This window comes from Chinchilla lanigera, unplaced genomic scaffold, assembly GCF_000276665.1.
Source record: "Chinchilla lanigera isolate Chin_1 unplaced genomic scaffold, ChiLan1.0 scaffold00158, whole genome shotgun sequence".
NCBI classification, from domain to species: domain Eukaryota; kingdom Metazoa; phylum Chordata; class Mammalia; order Rodentia; family Chinchillidae; genus Chinchilla; species Chinchilla lanigera.
Window position 1 is genome coordinate 766,292 of NW_004955559.1, and position 15,652 is coordinate 781,943.

The 15,652-nt window shown below is 55.4% G+C and overlaps 2 protein-coding genes across 2 annotated transcripts; one reads left to right on the plus strand and one right to left on the minus strand.

Annotated features, from left to right (window-relative positions):
* Nucleotides 1–3,263: 3,263 nt before the first annotated feature.
* Napsa (napsin A aspartic peptidase) lies at nucleotides 3,264–11,679 on the plus strand. The gene is made up of 9 exons (XM_005412795.1): nucleotides 3,264–3,560; nucleotides 7,940–8,081; nucleotides 8,156–8,279; nucleotides 8,435–8,553; nucleotides 8,791–8,990; nucleotides 10,161–10,283; nucleotides 10,373–10,517; nucleotides 11,145–11,243; nucleotides 11,371–11,679. Exons 1-9 carry the CDS (start codon nucleotides 3,487–3,489, stop codon nucleotides 11,596–11,598), a joined length of 1,254 nt encoding a protein of 417 aa, XP_005412852.1. The 5' UTR covers nucleotides 3,264–3,486; the 3' UTR covers nucleotides 11,599–11,679.
* Nucleotides 11,680–11,727: 48 nt separating this feature from the next.
* LOC106147435 lies at nucleotides 11,728–14,414 on the minus strand. Its single transcript, XM_013508944.1, has 4 exons — nucleotides 14,278–14,414; nucleotides 14,124–14,136; nucleotides 13,280–13,921; nucleotides 11,728–11,970 (listed from the first exon to the last, which is right to left on the minus strand). Exons 1-4 carry the CDS (start codon nucleotides 14,412–14,414, stop codon nucleotides 11,740–11,742), a joined length of 1,023 nt encoding a protein of 340 aa, XP_013364398.1. The 3' UTR covers nucleotides 11,728–11,739.
* Between the last annotated feature and the right edge of the window lie 1,238 nt (nucleotides 14,415–15,652).

A 15,652-nucleotide genomic window follows, 5' to 3' on the forward strand; every position in this document is an offset into this window, starting at 1 on the left:
TGCTTATGTTGTAGCATGTGTCAGTACTTCATTTCTGTTTGCAACTAAACTTTTAACCATTCATCAGTCGATGAACACTTGGGCTGTTTCCCTTGTTGGCCGTGTACAGAGGTCTTGTGAACTCTCCCTCACTTCTGTCGGGTGCACAGCTTGGAGTGGGATCACTGGGTCATACGGAGTCAGATTTTTCCCAAGGGAAAAGGGGACCAAGGGAGGGAAGGAGAGGGAGGGAGAGAAGGGAAGGAGAATGAGAAAAGGAATTAAGATGTGTTATGTACGTGCACCAAGTTCCCACAAGGGACAGACAAGCAAAAAAACTTGCAATCCTCCTGCCTCAGCCTCCCAGAGCACAGGGATGATACACATGTGCCGCCATACCTGAATTACTATGTATTTTTATTTTTGTGTGGTACTGGGAATTGAGCCCAGGATCTCAAACTGAGGTACCTCCCTGCCTTTTACTTTAAATTAATCGATTATTTATTCATTTTTGCCAGGGATCTCACTTAGTTGTTCCCCCTGGCTTTGGACTTGAAAACCCCCTTGCCCTTCCTGAGGTCCTTGGCTGCCTGGAACGTCGTGACTGTGAAGAGCTGGAATGTTGGAGATGGAGCGCTGAAATTATCTTAGGCTACTTTAGTCATTTTTTAAAAATTAAATGTATTTCTTTGTTTTTGCAGCATTGGAGACTAAATCCAGGGCTACATCCTCAGCCCTTTTTCATTTTATTTTTATTTTTACTTTGAGACAAGTTCTCGCTATGTTGCCCTAGTTGGGCTCAAAGTTGAGATCCTCCTGCCTCAGCTTCCCAGAGTGCTGGGAGGAAGGCAGCGAGCGAGGCGCATTTCAAGCCATGGGAACCTTGAGGCACAAGCGGACGCCTGAAGGAAACAGCGCGGTTCTCCGAGTTCAGCCCGGGAACCGGCCCGAGAGGCTGGGGGAAATAGACTCAGTGTGCCCCCGTGTGGCCGGATGGTAATTTGCAGGCTTGCAACTCGAGCACATTTGAGAGGCCCAGACCCAGGGTTCAGGCCCCTCAAACAGCCAGGTGGGGAGGGTTAGTACGAGATCTACGGTGTCCAAGGAATTGCCCAGCAAAGGGATGCTGCAGAGCTTTTTCAGCCCAGCGTGGTGGCACATGCCTATAATCCCAGCACCACTCAGGAGGCTGAGGCAGGAGGATCCCACAAGTTCAAGGCCATCCTGGACCACAGAGTGAGACCCTGACTCAAATAAATAAATAAATAAAAATAAGAAGCAAGCAAAGTTTTCAGCACAGCCAGTGTGAGGCAAGCCAGCCAGTGCCAAGGTCCTGAAGTAGGAGCGGTGAGGAGCAGAGGGACAGCACATGGACCTGGAGGAGCTGATGGGGTATGGGGCGACCTCAGGAGGGGGTAGAGCTGGGCACAGGGCCTTTCCAAGTTCCCCAGCCATCTGTGACCTGCAAAAGGCCACTCCTCCGCTCCATCCTGATCAGAGCCTCCCCATCCCGCAGCCCAGGCTGCCCTCCTCCTGCCTCAGCCTGCAGAGTGCTGGGATGACAGGCTTGCGCCACCACACCCAGCTCCCACACCGCGGTTTTCATATGCATTTCCTTGCTGCAGTGTGGTGATCGGACCACAGGTACTACAATTACAACGCAGAGGTGGGGGAGGGGTTGATGTTACACGTGTGGGCAGAGGACGAGAGAGTTAATTCCTTATTTTCCCAAGTGGGAAGCCAAAGGTCAAAGTTAATAAAATGGACAAATCAAGAAATAGCAATACAAGCAGGCTGCCCAGGAAGCTGAGGCAAGAGGATCACAAGTTCAAGACCAGCCTGCGGAACTTATTGAGATGCTGTTTCAAAACAAAAAATAAAAAGGGCTAGGGATGCAGCTCGGTGTGAAGGCCCTGGGTTCACCCCCAGCATGAGGTGTGCGGTGTGTGTGTGTGTGTGTGTGTGTGTGTTAATGCAAATACCTTACTCAAGACTGGTGACAAGGCCAAAAGTAGACGCTAAAGGAAATGAAAGTAGCTGGGTGTGTTGGCACCCGCCTGTCATCTCAGCACTGGGGAGGCTGAGGCAGGAGGATCATTGTAAGTTTGAGGCCAGCCTGGGCTACAAAGTGAGTCCAGGCCAGTGTGAACTACAAAGCAAGACACTGTCTCAAAAATAGCCGCCCCCAGCAAAAAGGAAGTGAAAATTACTATCTCTTGGGAGGAGAAAAATAGCAGGAGGAGGGTAAGGCTAGCTTTTTAAAAAAATCATCTTGCAGAGACTTATGATTCATTAAAGAGTAGTGGGGTGTGTGTGTGTGTGCAAAAGATTAAACAAATTCCAGAGGAAAGAGGTGCAAGTGGAAAAAATTGCTCAGCAGTATCAGTGATGAGAACAGGTCATTTTTTTTTTTTTTTTTTTGTGGTACCGGGAATCGAACTCAGGACCTTGAGCTTGCCAGCCAGGCGGTTGTGCCGCTGAGCTATATCCCCAACCCCCCAGGATGTTCGAATAACAAGGAAAAAGCACGGTTTTACCCTTTGGATAAAAACAGTATGTTGCTGAAGGACAGAAACATGGGTGGCTGTGGCAGGAACAAAATTCAGCAAGATATGTTAATTGCAGAATTGACACACACTCACTATGGAGCTCAGCCTGGCCTCAAACTTACAGAGATTCTCCTGCTTCAGCCTCCCATTTGCAGGGATTACAGGCATGGGCCACTATGCCCAGCTCCCAACTAGATCTCCAACACATGTTAATATCTGAGTCGCTTAATCAGAAAGAAGGGGACAGGCACATCAAGGGACAGTGACACTAGGAATTATTTTCACATTTTCTGGATGCTGGTGGGATTAGGGTATGTATGCATTTGTGCTTCCGTCAGAGGTCCTGGCCCAGCAGACCGGTAGACACGTATAGTTCCAGGTACTTCAAAGGCTGAGGCAGGAGGATCCCTTGAGCTCAGGAGTTCAAGGCCAGCCTGGGCAACATAGCCAGACCCTGTCTCAAAATATAAAAAGGGCTGAGCAGGCAGCTCAGTGAGAAGGCCCTGGGTTCAACGCCCAGTACCCGGAGAAAAAGAAGTTACCCCCCAACCCCCCCCTCCCCCGCGCGCGCCCAGCACGGCCACCCACACAGCGTCCTCTCCCTTCCCCCAGGGCCTTCCCAACCCCGGCTCCAGCGCGAAGAGAACTTGTGGTTAATGAGTCTCAGAAAAGTGGTGTGAAAAAAAAAAGAAAGTGGTGTGAAAGTTAAAAGCGATGGAGATTAAAGGAAGGGGTGGGGCCGGAGACTCACGCTATCTCCACCCCGGCCCCACGAACGCGGGGCGCGGAGCCCGGGACCCCCGCGGAAGCTCCTGGGGATCCTCCAAAAACACTGAGCGCGCGGCTCCCAGGACGTCGTCCTCCCCACTCCCCATGTCACCCTGAAGCCGGGACTGGGCGTGGGCAGGGCGGAGTCCGGGGGTGGGGAAAGGGCCCCGGGGAGCCTGGGCCCACAGAGATGTCGCCGCTACCGCTGTGGCCGCTGCTGCTGACCCTGCTCACCGCGGAGCCCTCGGGGGCCACCCTGATCCGGTATGGGGACCCCGCGGTCACCTCGGCCCTGAGAAAGGCTCTGCGCCTCTCGCTCTTGAAGTCCGGGTCTCGCTTCAATACTGTAAACCCCGGACCCCGCACCCCGGGATCCTGCCTCCTCTCTCTTCCGGCCCAGATCTCTAAGCTAGGACCTCACCCCTGAGGGGTTCCGTGCGGTCTATGGGGAGTCCTGAACTCTGTGTGTGTGCGCGCGCCTGCGTCTGAATGTGTGTGTGTGCGTGTGTGTGTGTGCGCGTGTGTTGATAGGACCCAGGGGCGCTCTACCACTGAGCCACATCTCCAGACTTTTATTTTTTATTTAGAGACAGGTCTCATTAAGTTGCCCGGGTGGCCTTGAATTTGCAATCCTCCGGCCTCAGCCTCCCCTGTAGCTGGGATCCCAGGCGTAAGCCCCATCCGGGTTATGGCTGTACTTTTAATTCCAACATCCCTCAGTGCTGAAACCCAAGACTGGAGACCCCTCCCTCCCCATGACACATTTTTAGGGCCCCACCCTGAATTTCTGATGATCTGGTTTTGGGGTCTCTGGCCAAGTGAACCCTACTCCACTTCTCGGATATCCAGATCCGTGACGCTTAAACCAGTACTCCTGCAGCTGATTTATACTCTCCAAAACACTAGGGTCCCCCGCCCCCCGACGCACGCGCACACACACACACACACACACGCACAGGGAACAAAGCATTATCTAAGCAGTATCAATTACTGAGCTACATCCCCCGCCTCACCTTTTTTTGTGGTACCGGGAATTGAACTCAGGACCTTGCGCTTACCACGCAGACACTTACACCACTGAGCTATATCCCCGACCCTACATCCCCTTTTTAATTCTTATTTGAAGACAGAGTCTCGCTACATTGCCCCGGGGGGACTCAGGCTTGCGATCCTCTTGCCTCAGCCTCCCACGGAGCTGGAATCACAGGCCTGTGCCCCTGAAGGGGGAGGGGTCCTCCAGGAAGCGTTTTCCCCACTTCACATTCTTAGCCTCTCAAGACTGAGGCGGGGGGGAGGGGAGAGGCCCGCGGGAGGGGCGGGGCGGAACCCAAAAACTATTCCCTCACCCCGCCGTGCACGCCGACCTGCTAGGTCCTCGGTAATTTCCAAGTCAGCGCCAGGAGCCGCGGGTCTTGAAACTTAGCCCCAGGTCCAAAGGCTTCAGCCTGACAGGAACTGCTAGCGCCCCCTGCTGGAACCCTCTCCGCATGCAGGTGCCACCCGTTCCTGCGGATAAACGCGCGCCCAGCCCGGCTTGGTCCTTTGCGTGTTGTCCTGGGCTGCTCCGGAGCCTCACTGACAAAGTTCAGAGGCGAAGGAGACTGCAGGACCTGCGAAGTCTTTAAGAAAGCTTTGCGCTGCACTCCGCAAAGTGGTTCGGCCTCGTGCGCAGGTGTTTTTTTGTTTTGGTTTGGGTTTTTTTGGCACTGGGAGTCGAACTCCGGACCTTGTGCTTGCCAGGCAGGCACTTAGGCCACTGAGCTATATCCCCAGCCCTCGCGCTCAGGTTTTGAGACCGCACCCCTGGCATAGCTACTTCTTTTTCTCTCTTTCCTTTTTGATACTGGACATTGATAACAAAGCCTTTGTGCTGACCTACATCCCCATCCACTGTTTCTTTTAAATTTTGAGACGGTCTCACTAAATTGCTGAATTTCGCAGGCTGGGATTAAATTGTGATCCTCGTGTCTCAGCCTCCCAGAGTGCTGGGATTACAGGCCAGAGTCACCACACGTGGCTTCTTGTTGTTTTCCTCCTTTTGAGTGGTGCAGACAGAGTTCTTGGAAGTTTCTAGTAACCCCTGTTAGTCTCCAGTGTCGCTTTATCATTAAAAAGAAAAAAAGAATATTTACATACAGAACCCCCTAGCTCCTCCCCATTTTGCTGTACTGGGTATTGAACCCAAGGCTTTCACACTGAACCACACCCTCGGATTTTTTTTTTTTTTTTTTTTTTGAGAAAGGGTCTCACTGTGTAGTTCAGGCTGACCTAGAACTCGCAGCAATCCTCCTGCCTCAGCCTTCTGAGTTTACAGGCATGTGGCACTGCACCCTGCAAGATGGATATCTACTCTTAATGACTTACCTGGGAGGCAATGAAAGAATTACCCAATCACAGGACTGAGAAAAATTAAATTTGCAATTAAAAGTAAAGGTGTGGGTTAGGAGTGTAGCTTAATGGTAGACCTGTGATTAGCATGTGTTCCATTCTCAGCACTACAAAAAAAGCTGTGTATTATTTTCAGGTATTGGACACATATTTGCAAAATTATCTTCCAAGGCAAGTTTGTACTAATCTATGCCCCCTCTTTCATGTTGGGTGTTTTCAGCTCTTTGCCAGTTTGCAGGGTAAAGCAAGGTTTCTTGCCCCTGTCATTTGTATCACTTTTGATGACTGTTGGGGTAGAGCATCCTTTTTGTTGTTGTTGTTTGTTTGTTTGTTTGTTTGAGACAAGTTTTCGCTATGCAGTTCAGGCTGGCCTTGAGCTCACTTTGTAGCCCAGGCTGGTCTCAAACTCACAAAGATCTTCCTGCCTCAGCCTCCCACGTGCTGGGATTACCGGCATGCGCCCCCATGCCTGGGGAGCATCCTGAATGTGTTTAGAAACTTTGTGTCTCTTTCGCCAACTACCTGCTCTTGTCCTTTGCCCATTCTCCTCTGAGTGTCAAGAATTGTGAAGGTAACTTCCCCGGTTTCACGGCTGCTCAAAGAAGATGTGAGATCTCCAGGTCAGAGACAAAGGGCAGGTTGTTATTCCCAGCAACAGTATTCACAATGGTAACAGCATTTATGTCCTATTTCTCAGCCCATCTGCACGGGACAGAAGAGGCCCAGATGGTGCCTTTACCTGCAGAGAAGGCATTATAGGAGAGGAATTCTTGAGTTTAGGGACCTCAGATTGCTTATTATTATTACTGTTGTTGTTATCATTATTATTTAGTGGTACTACAGATTGAACGGAGGACATTTCACACCATCCCGTTTTTTTGTTTTTGTTTTTGTTTTTTTTTAATTTTAAGACAGGGCCTTACTAATTTGCTAAATTGCAATTCAGGCTCAAACTTGCAGTTCTCTTGCTTTAACCTCCCAGAGTGCCGGATTACAGGCGTGCAATGGACCAGAACCTGTTTGCCCTTTGCTCCAAAGGGAGACACTACCCATCTCCCAGGACTCCTCCCATGACAAAGGCCTTGAGAAGATCACTGGGACACGGGCAGCCTCTGCCTTTGCAGAAATGTTAACAGACGGATGGGGGATGTCTCACAACACTGGATTATCCAATTCTCATTTATTTGTTACTCTGAATGTCAGGAATAGTAACTGTATGATCACAATGTATAATTACATACTGAACCCAGAGCCTTTGCACTGAACTACATCCCCAGCCCTTTAAAAAAAAAAAATATTTAAGACAGTATCTTACGAAGTTACTAAATTACCCAGGATGAGTTCCTGGATAATTTAACTTGTGATTCTCCTGCCTCATCCTCCCAGCCTGGCTTCACAATTTTTTGTCCTTTTATTTACAGCTCTGTGTGTTGGGGGGGAGTAGAGAAGTTTAAATTTTTAGCTTCTCACTCATCAATATTTTCCCCTTGGGCCAGGTGTGGTGGTGTACATCTGTAATCCCAGCACTGGGGAGGCTGAGGCAGGAGGATTGTTGGGAGTTCGAGACCAGCCTGGGCTACAAAGTGAGCTCAGGGCCAGCCAGAACTGCATACTGAGACCCTGTCTCAACAATTTTTTTTCCCCTCTTGGTTAAGTTTCCTGGCTAACTTGGTTAAATATCTCCTTGGTCACTATGCTGAGAGTGTCTCCCTCTTCCCAGTATTATTTGACCATCTCACTTGCTTCCAGTACTCTTATAATTTTACATTTCATGTGAAATCTTTAATACATATGCAATGGATGTATTTTAGTGTAAAGAGTGAGGTCACACACAAAAAAGCGAAGTCGCGATTTGGCGCTTACCCCGCTCCTCAAAGGTGGGAGGAGTCCCCAACACCATGAGGGACGCACACAAGGGCCGACCATCCTAGATGTCCGGCAAGGGCTGAATTTTCGGGAGGGTCTCTGGAACCCTCTGAGAACGCCAATTCCTTGGGGGTGGCTTATTTTAAGGCATTTGGATATTGGCACGTCTTTGGGATGGTCCGTCCCGGACAGTTTGCGCTTGCGAAGTCTCAGGATACTTGTCACCTTGGTTCACAAGTTCCTGGGAGGTTGTTACTGTAGAGATTTCGGTCATCGCTGCGTCGCACGGGCTCAGAGGCCTCCCATCTGCCCTCGTGTGCTCGTTGGGACTGCGTGAGAGGAGGTCCCCGGGGAGGGCGGCTTCCTAACTGTCAGCACCCGTCTCTCAGGGTCCCGCTTCGCCGAGTCCACCGGCCGCACGGCATCCCGAACCCACTGCGGGCCTGGGGAGAGCCGGCGGAGCCTCCCGGGCTGGGGGTCCCGCCCCACGGGGACGGCCCCTTCTTCGTGCCGCTCTCCAAGTTCCTGAACGTGAGTCTCCGCCCCGCATGGCCCCACCCCGCTGCCCCAGAGCAGACTCTTGATTCCGTCTCCTTCGCTACCAGGTGCAGTACTTTGGGGAAATCGGGCTGGGAACGCCCCCACAAAACTTCTCCGTGGTCTTTGACACCGGCTCCTCCAACCTCTGGATCCCATCCAAGAGATGCCACTTCTTCAGTCTGCCCTGCTGTGAGCCGCTGGGGATGCAGGGGCGCGGGCCTCAGCTCCCGGGTTCTTTTGGGAGACCGTCCTCTTCCGACTCCCTCACCGCCAAGCAGGTGAAGGGGGCCGAAGGCACGGGGGAGACTCCCGCCTCCCTGTGACGCCCCCCTCCTCTCCGCTAGGGTTCCACCACCGTTACAATCCCAAAGCCTCCAGCTCCTTCCGGCCCAATGGGACCAAGTTCGCCATTCAATACGGGACTGGGCGGCTGAGCGGGATTCTGAGCCAGGACGAGCTGACTGTGCGTGACTTCGGCTTAGAAGACCCCAGGGTCCAGCGCTGGTGGTTTAGGGAGGGGCTTGAGAGGCGGGGCCTCCTGACAAAGGGGCGGGGCTTCTGGCAAGGGGGCGGGGCTTCTCTAGCCGAGTGTTCTTTCCTGATGTCCTCCGGTCTAGGAGTTAGGTCTCAATTCGGGGAAGTCTCAGGGATGTCTGGGCAACGTCTTCTTGTAATCAGCCCCACCTCAATCTACTCCTAGATTGGCGGAATCAACAACGTGTCAGTGACTTTTGGGGAGGCTCTGTGGGAGCCCAGCCTGGTCTTTGCTTTTGCCTCCTTTGATGGGATATTTGGGCTTGGCTTTCCCATTCTGGCCGTGGATGGAGTTCCACCCCCGCTGGATGTCCTGGTGGAGCAGGGGCTTCTGGACAAGCCCGTCTTCTCCTTCTACCTCAACAGGTACTGGGGGGGTCTCTTTACCTGAGTCCTGGCCCCATGGAGGACTTCTGCCCTCCTTCAGGAGTACCCAGTGCAGCAAGGGCCACCATCCTTTCAAGAAGTCCTCCACGAAAGAGGCAGTTTCACCCTCCATTCAGGAAAACACGTGCCTGATACAAGAGCACCTGAATGCGCTCAGAAGCCCTACAGCTTAAGTGACAACTTGAGACACGCAAAAGAAACTCACCCTCAGTTCAAAATGCTCATTTCAAAACTGAACAGGAAATTCCACACCCCACCCAACTAAATACTCAACTTGGGAACCCTCTTTTACCCTAAGCAAGCTCAAATTCAAGAACACTCACCAGAAGTCACAAATTGCCCACTGTAACCCAGGGTGCTGCCTGCCTTTTAAGAACTTCACCCTTATGCTCAGAAAAGCTCACTCACCATCCAAGACGGTCCATCACCTCGTCAGAAATACTGTTACCTTGTCATCCCACCCGCTCAGGCGGTCCTGCCTTCCTTTTAGCAGATCCGGCCCTCCTATACCTTCCAGGAAGTCCCGCCCCTCCTCCCATCACTCCCAGCCGACTCCGGAAGCCTAATACCTCTCTAGACATGGAGACACGTCTGAAACTCTCACCACCTACAGGAAGCCGCCAGGCCCTTTCCCTCTGGCCACACAGGGATCCAGAACCCCCACTGCTCCACTTTGTTCCGATGACATTCAGCTCAGGAACTCTCCCCTGGAAGGTTCCACCTTCCACAGCAAATACAGAGGTTGCTCCTCAGGTCCCCACCTCAGGATGCCTCCAAACACACTAAAGTCCTCCCCTGATGGTGTTAAAGAGAGTCACCACTTTAGCTGGGCATGGTGGCACAGGCCTGTAATCCCAGCTCTTTAGGTCAAGGCCAGCTTGGGCAACTTCCTTGAGACCCAGTCTCAAAATAAAATAATGACAAAAGGGCTGGGGAGAGAGGGTGGGAGAAATGAGAGAGAGAAGAGGGGAGAGGAGAGGAAGAGACGGGGAGAGCGCAGCATTACTCTTCCTGTCTTGCTCCCAGCCCCACATTCCACCACCCCGGCTAGTACTGAGAAAGCGCCCAGTTGGCACGACGTCCCATCCCTGGTCACCGCTGGGCTGGCAGGGAAATGCCTCCGGCACCTACAGCACTCTGCCTCTGCAGGGACTTGGCAGGAGTTGATGGAGGCGAACTGGTCCTGGGGGGCTCCGATCCGGCTCACTACATCCCGCCCCTCACCTTCCTGCCGGTCACCATCCCCGCCTACTGGCAGATCCACATGGAGCGGTGAGCGCGTGGCCGCCCAGGTCGGAGGCCGGGTCCGGGGCTCTGGAGCCCTAGGGCGCTACCTCTAACGACTACCTTCCCCCCCGCAGAGTGCTGGTGGGCACGGGGTTGACTCTCTGTGCCCAGGGCTGTGCTGCCATCCTAGACACGGGCACGTCTCTCATCACAGGACCCTCCGAGGAGATCCGGGCCCTGCACAGGGCCATCGGAGGCCTCCCCTGGCTGGCTGGCGAGGTAAGGACGCATGTCTGGTGGGGGTGGGCTGGGGAGGCAGATGGGAGTTTGACGGCAGGCAGTGGGAAGGGTTCTGGGTCTGCAGCGTGGGAAGCAGGTAGCCATGAAATACCCCAGAGCTGACAGGACCTGGGCCTGTGAGTGAGGGGGCTGGAGCATGGTGGAAGCAAGGTCACCTCCCATGATCACCCGCCTGAGGGACTCAGGGGTGGCTGGGGAGGGGTTGAGAAGGCAGGTTGATTTAGGCCTGGGTGACGGACGCCTGGGTAGCAAGCCTGTCCACACAAGGCCTGGATATTTAGCTGTGCAAAGCCGACACTGCTTTATGGCACCAGGGAGCTGGGTGAGGGATTTGAATAGAGCAAGAATTGCCTATCTTGGGGCTGGGGATTTAGCTCAGCACCTGCCTGGTAAGAGCAAGGTCGTGAGTTCGATTCCCGGTACCGGGAAAAAGAATAAACAATAACAAGAACAACAAAAAAAAGAATTGCCCATCTTTACCTGTTCCTCAGGCCAGGGATATAGCTCAGCGGCACAAGCGCTTGCCTGGCAAGCGCAAGGTCCTGAGTTCGATTCCCGGTACCAAAAAAAAAAAGAAAGTAAAATACCTGTTCCTTGTCTCCCCAGCATTTCATTCAGTGCTCGAAAATCCCAACGCTACCCCCAGTCTCCTTCCGCCTTGGGGGGCTCTGGTTTAACCTCACGGCCCAGGACTACGTCATCCAGGTGAGTGACCGTCACGATGACGTCAGAGTGACACGGCGCGACCTGGGTCTGAGAGGGAGGAGCTGGGCGCGAGCCGACCAGGGCAGGCGTAACAGACACCCTATGGCCCTGTCTTGATACTTTGCAGATTTCTCGGGGCGGATTCCCACTCTGCTTGTCCGGCTTCCAGGCTTTGGATATGCCTCCGCCTGCAGGACCCCTCTGGATCCTCGGCGACGTCTTCTTAGGGGCCTACGTAGCGGTCTTCGACCGCGGGAGCGCAAGCACCGGCCCCAGAGTGGGGCTGGCGCGCGCTCGCGTCCCGGGTGCAGAGCCGGGAGGGGGCGGGGCCGCGCAGGCGCAGTTCTCCGACTGATGCTCCTTCTAGAAGCTTGCGCGCCACGGGGCAGCGGAGATCTGGCTTCCAGAGAAATATCCGAGATTTCCATTGAACGAATCTACCTGGGTCTCTCAAGTGCATGCTTTTTGGAAGGAAAAAATCGGTGTTCGGAGGTTGCTATTTTGCAGGGCGCACAATATTGGAGCGGGGAGGGCTGTATCTTGTACTACGAATCCCATGAGGCCCCTGGCCCTCTCTGCCTCCCGGCAAAGGGGCCAGACCCGCGGAGCACGCCGGATGTTGTAGTTCGGACCGTTTCCCCGCCTTGGTCGGGCGGGCGCCGTCACAACAAGCGTGGGAGGCGACAGGTCGCGACGACAGCGACAGGTGGCAGTGGGGGGATGGTGGCTGAAATCGGTGAAAGATTTCTCAACCCTTGTTCTAAGGAGAGGGGATACCGTTTCTGCTGTTTTCATCTCCCCTTCCTCTTCTTTCCCTTTGGGATTTCAGGACCCTGGGTCCGCCATGAAGGCGGAGCTTGAAGCCCCCGGGTTAGGGGGAGCGGGGCAGCCCCTCCTCTGGCGGTGATGTCACTGCCCCTCCGCAGCCTCTCGGTGCCCGGAGCCGCCGAGGCTGGGCCACCCCTTCCCCCATCGCCAGTCCCCCATCCCCGCCTCGCCTCGACGAGGGGTGAGTACGGGGTAGGGGGCGGAGGTTCAGGTCCGCGGGCGTAAGACAACCCGAATCCCAGTTATGAAGGCGGGGACTGGGAGATGGGATCCACGAATGACAGGGAAGCGATCCCCCACGCTTCTAGGCTTTAGTGCACCGAGGTATTTGGAGGGTCTCGGGCGACCAATCGTCCTGGGCAGAGAGTCCCCATATTTTCACCTTTAGTGAGACTCCCTTTGCTGGATTTGGAACGGATGAGAATAGAGGTGGAAGTACAAGGACGGGGTCTTAGAAATCAGGGACGGGGAAGACCCATCCCCAATCGCCAGGCCCTGGGAAAGGGGGAAGGGAGGACTGGAACGGAATCCCGGAGATGACGGAGCTGGGAGTTCGCAGCTTTGAAGATTTCTGTGCTTTAGGTGTCCAGGAAAGGACAGACTGGGAGGAGCAGGTTTGGGGAAAGATTTGAAGTGGACAGGCATTCGCCTTTCCTCTCCTGGTGTCTATTGCCAAACATGGAGTCGTTGTTTCCCCCATCTGTGAGCATAGTTGGGCATTGTCCCGTAACCCAGGCTTCATCTTGTCTCCCAAAGCCCCCTCTCTCTAAGGGACAGGTGGAGACTTCGGGCTCACAGATCCCTGGCATAGCCCAGTGAGGTCTGGCAAGGCCATAAGGGGTGATGGCGTCCAAACTTCCCAGGGCCCAGGAAGTCTGGACCGTCCTATTACTACTCCCCGCTGTGGGCCTCCTCCCTCCGTGGGCTCCAATCCCAAATCTCATCCCTTCCAGCTCCGGCCTCCGCACCAAACCTCCCCTTTATCCACACCTTCTGACCTCTGCGAAAACGCTGATTTGGTCACTTGATCCCGTGCCTGTCTGCACTTAAATAGTGGAAAGCAGGGGTGGGGGTGGGATGTGAGATGCAGGGAAAGTGGCTGACTCAGGTCCTGTCCCAGCCCCTACTCCCAGCCCAGCCCCAGCTCCAGCCTCCACCCCGCCCCCAAATAGCCTGGCAGCCTCATCCACCCTTCTCCCGCCTCTCACCTCAGGACTGACTGCTTCTGCCTGGGGCACACCAGAATTTGGGGCACAGAGGGGTGGTGCCCGGGTCTTTTCTCGGTCCTGGTGGGTCCCATCAGAGGTCTGAGGGATGCCTGAGGATCGCAGACTCTGGATTGGGGTCCTGGGAAGGTCTGGGAATGAGGGCACCGCCTCCTTGAGGCCTGCAGGTCGGGCCCACTTCTGCAACTCTCCGCAGTGTCGCAGCCTGGAGTCCCGGCCAGGATGGGGGTTAGACCAAGGTGGGGGGGGCGGGGCGCCCTGAGAGAAGGGGACAGAGGCCCAGAGATAGGGGACACCCAGAAAGATACAGTCAGAGAGGGAGAGAGGTGGGAAACGGACACTCGAGGAGGGTGCAGAGAAAAAAAGGGATGAGAGACCCAGCGAGAGGGAGGTAGACAGGTGGAAAGAGCAGCGATCGGTACCCCGGAGAGAGGCAAGCGGAGGGGACGAGGCCGGCAGAGAACACGAGGAGCCAGCGACCAGGCGAACAGGCAGAGCCTGGGCGAGAATGAGGCAGAGAATCCAAGAGAGAGCGACTACGGGACAGGAAGACCACCCCGCGGTGAAAGGCACACGTGGGGGGCTAAGCAGCGAAGGGGAGACATGCCCAGGAGGGGCAGCAGTCTATGGAGGGGGAGCCAGGCCGGGATGACAGGGCAGCGGCGAGGCGGGGCAGAGGTGTGGGAGACAGGCGACTGCAGAGTGAGGGGCCTAGAGACCCCCAAGAAAGACTAGGGGGAGGGCATGAAGTCACGGGCCGGACTAGGGGAGACAGCCCTAGAGAGAAAAGGGACAGAGAGGAAGGGAGGGAAGTTCAGAGACCCACGGGAGGGCAGAGACTTAGAACAGAGGGACGCAGACTCATGGGGGTGCGAACAGAGGCGGAGACAAACCCTCAGAGATGGGGAGGAAAGGGACACCAAGAGACACAGGCACGGGAGCAGGGGTAGGGTGAGAGACGATACAAACCAGCCGCACACCTGCAGCGGGCGGCGGCAGCCGGGGAGCGAGCCTTGCGCCGGGGCGCGCGCTGACCCGCCCCCTTCGCTCCCACAGGCGCCGCCTCCCGCCGCAGCCCCCGGCGCAGCCGCTGGCCCGGTCCCCTGCGCCTGCGCATTGCTTCCCAGAGCTTCGGACCGCCCCGGGGCGGGGCTCCCGCTCGGAGGCGGGCCGCCCGGTCCTGGCCCCGCCCCCAACTCGCGTCTGGAACCCGCTCCTGGTCTCTTTGACACCTGACCTCCCCAACTCTTCATTGGTTCCGCCTGTTATCCGCTTTGGGAGCTTTGGCTGCACCCCCTTCTCTCCGCCTCCCTCCGTGCTCAATTTTCACCAGTTCTTGCCCATCCCTTGGTCCTCCCTCCGCCCCCGAAGGCCTCACGGACCCTTAGTTAGGGCCCTGGCCCAGGATCTCTCTGTACCACGTCCCTGCCCTCCGCCTAGCGCTCACTTTTCCCTCTAGCGCCCCTTTCGCCCTCCGCCCTCCCCCTCAGCCCACTGCAGACGTTTTTTCGATTCTTGGCATTCCTCATCTATCCACCTCCGTCCCGCACCATCCTTCGGGACGCTCCTTCTCTCAGCCATGCCCGGTGTAGCCAGACCTAGCTAGCTTGCAGCCTCGGGCCTTCCCTTGGCCTCAGGTCTGCCCCTTTCTCACCGCATCTCAGTCTCTTTCCCTTCGCCTTGGCCCTTTTCAGTTCGGCCTGGCCCCATTCCTTATACAGTTCCCGCCCCTGGTTCAGTCCCGCCCTCCCGGTCCCAGCCCAATCAGGGCCGTTTCTACTGTCCTCGGCTCCGATCCGTCCAATGTTAGCCTCACTCCGCCCTCTCCACCTGCCTCTCCATACCGGCTCCTGCCTGCCAGGGCTTTAAGTCCAGGTGTGCAAACTCTTCTTCTCCTCGAGTCACTTCTTAGTGCAATCCGCTCGGCTTCTCCCATCGTGGCCCTAAACTTCCCGGTCAGCCTGGCTTCCCTTTTATACCCCGCTTCTCTCAGGTCTCTCTCGCGTATCTTGCTTCGCTTTTTCCGTTCTCGGCTCAGCCCAGACAGCCTTAGCGACCCTTTGACGCCCCGCCCCACTCCCCTCCCATCGGAGTCCAATCAGCAGGCTTCATTTGTGCCCCCGCCCTCCCAATTCGGGCAGTATTAGAGACCCAGCCCCTTTTGAGGCTTTAGCCCCACCCATTCCCCCTCAGGCCAATCGGCTCCGATCCTTCGCCACGAGGCCCCGCCCCTCTATCAATCGTCTCTTCCCACCCAATCGTGTCAGTCTCTGCACCCTCCGGGCCCGCCCCTCTCCCCCATCGCCTCCTCCCACCCAATCACGTCCATCTCTCCTCCCGAGCCCCGCCCACCCC

Excerpts from the sequence above, each read along its gene's own strand:
- Napsa (XM_005412795.1), top strand. The coding sequence starts at position 3,487 with ATGTCGCCGCTACCGCTGTGGCCGCTGCTGCTGACCCTGCTCACCGCG. Across the intron at positions 8,082-8,155 it reads CGCTCTCCAAGTTCCTGAAC|GTGCAGTACTTTGGGGAAAT; the intron begins GTGAGTCTCCGC and ends CTTCGCTACCAG. Across the intron at positions 10,518-11,144 it reads TCCCCTGGCTGGCTGGCGAG|CATTTCATTCAGTGCTCGAA; the intron begins GTAAGGACGCAT and ends TTGTCTCCCCAG.
- LOC106147435 (XM_013508944.1), bottom strand. The coding sequence starts at position 14,414 with ATGCGCAGGCGCAGGGGACCGGGCCAGCGGCTGCGCCGGGGGCTGCGG. Across the intron at positions 11,971-13,279 it reads CAGAAGCAGTCAGTCCTGAG|CCACCATCCCCCCACTGCCA; the intron begins GTGAGAGGCGGG and ends CACCGATTTCAG.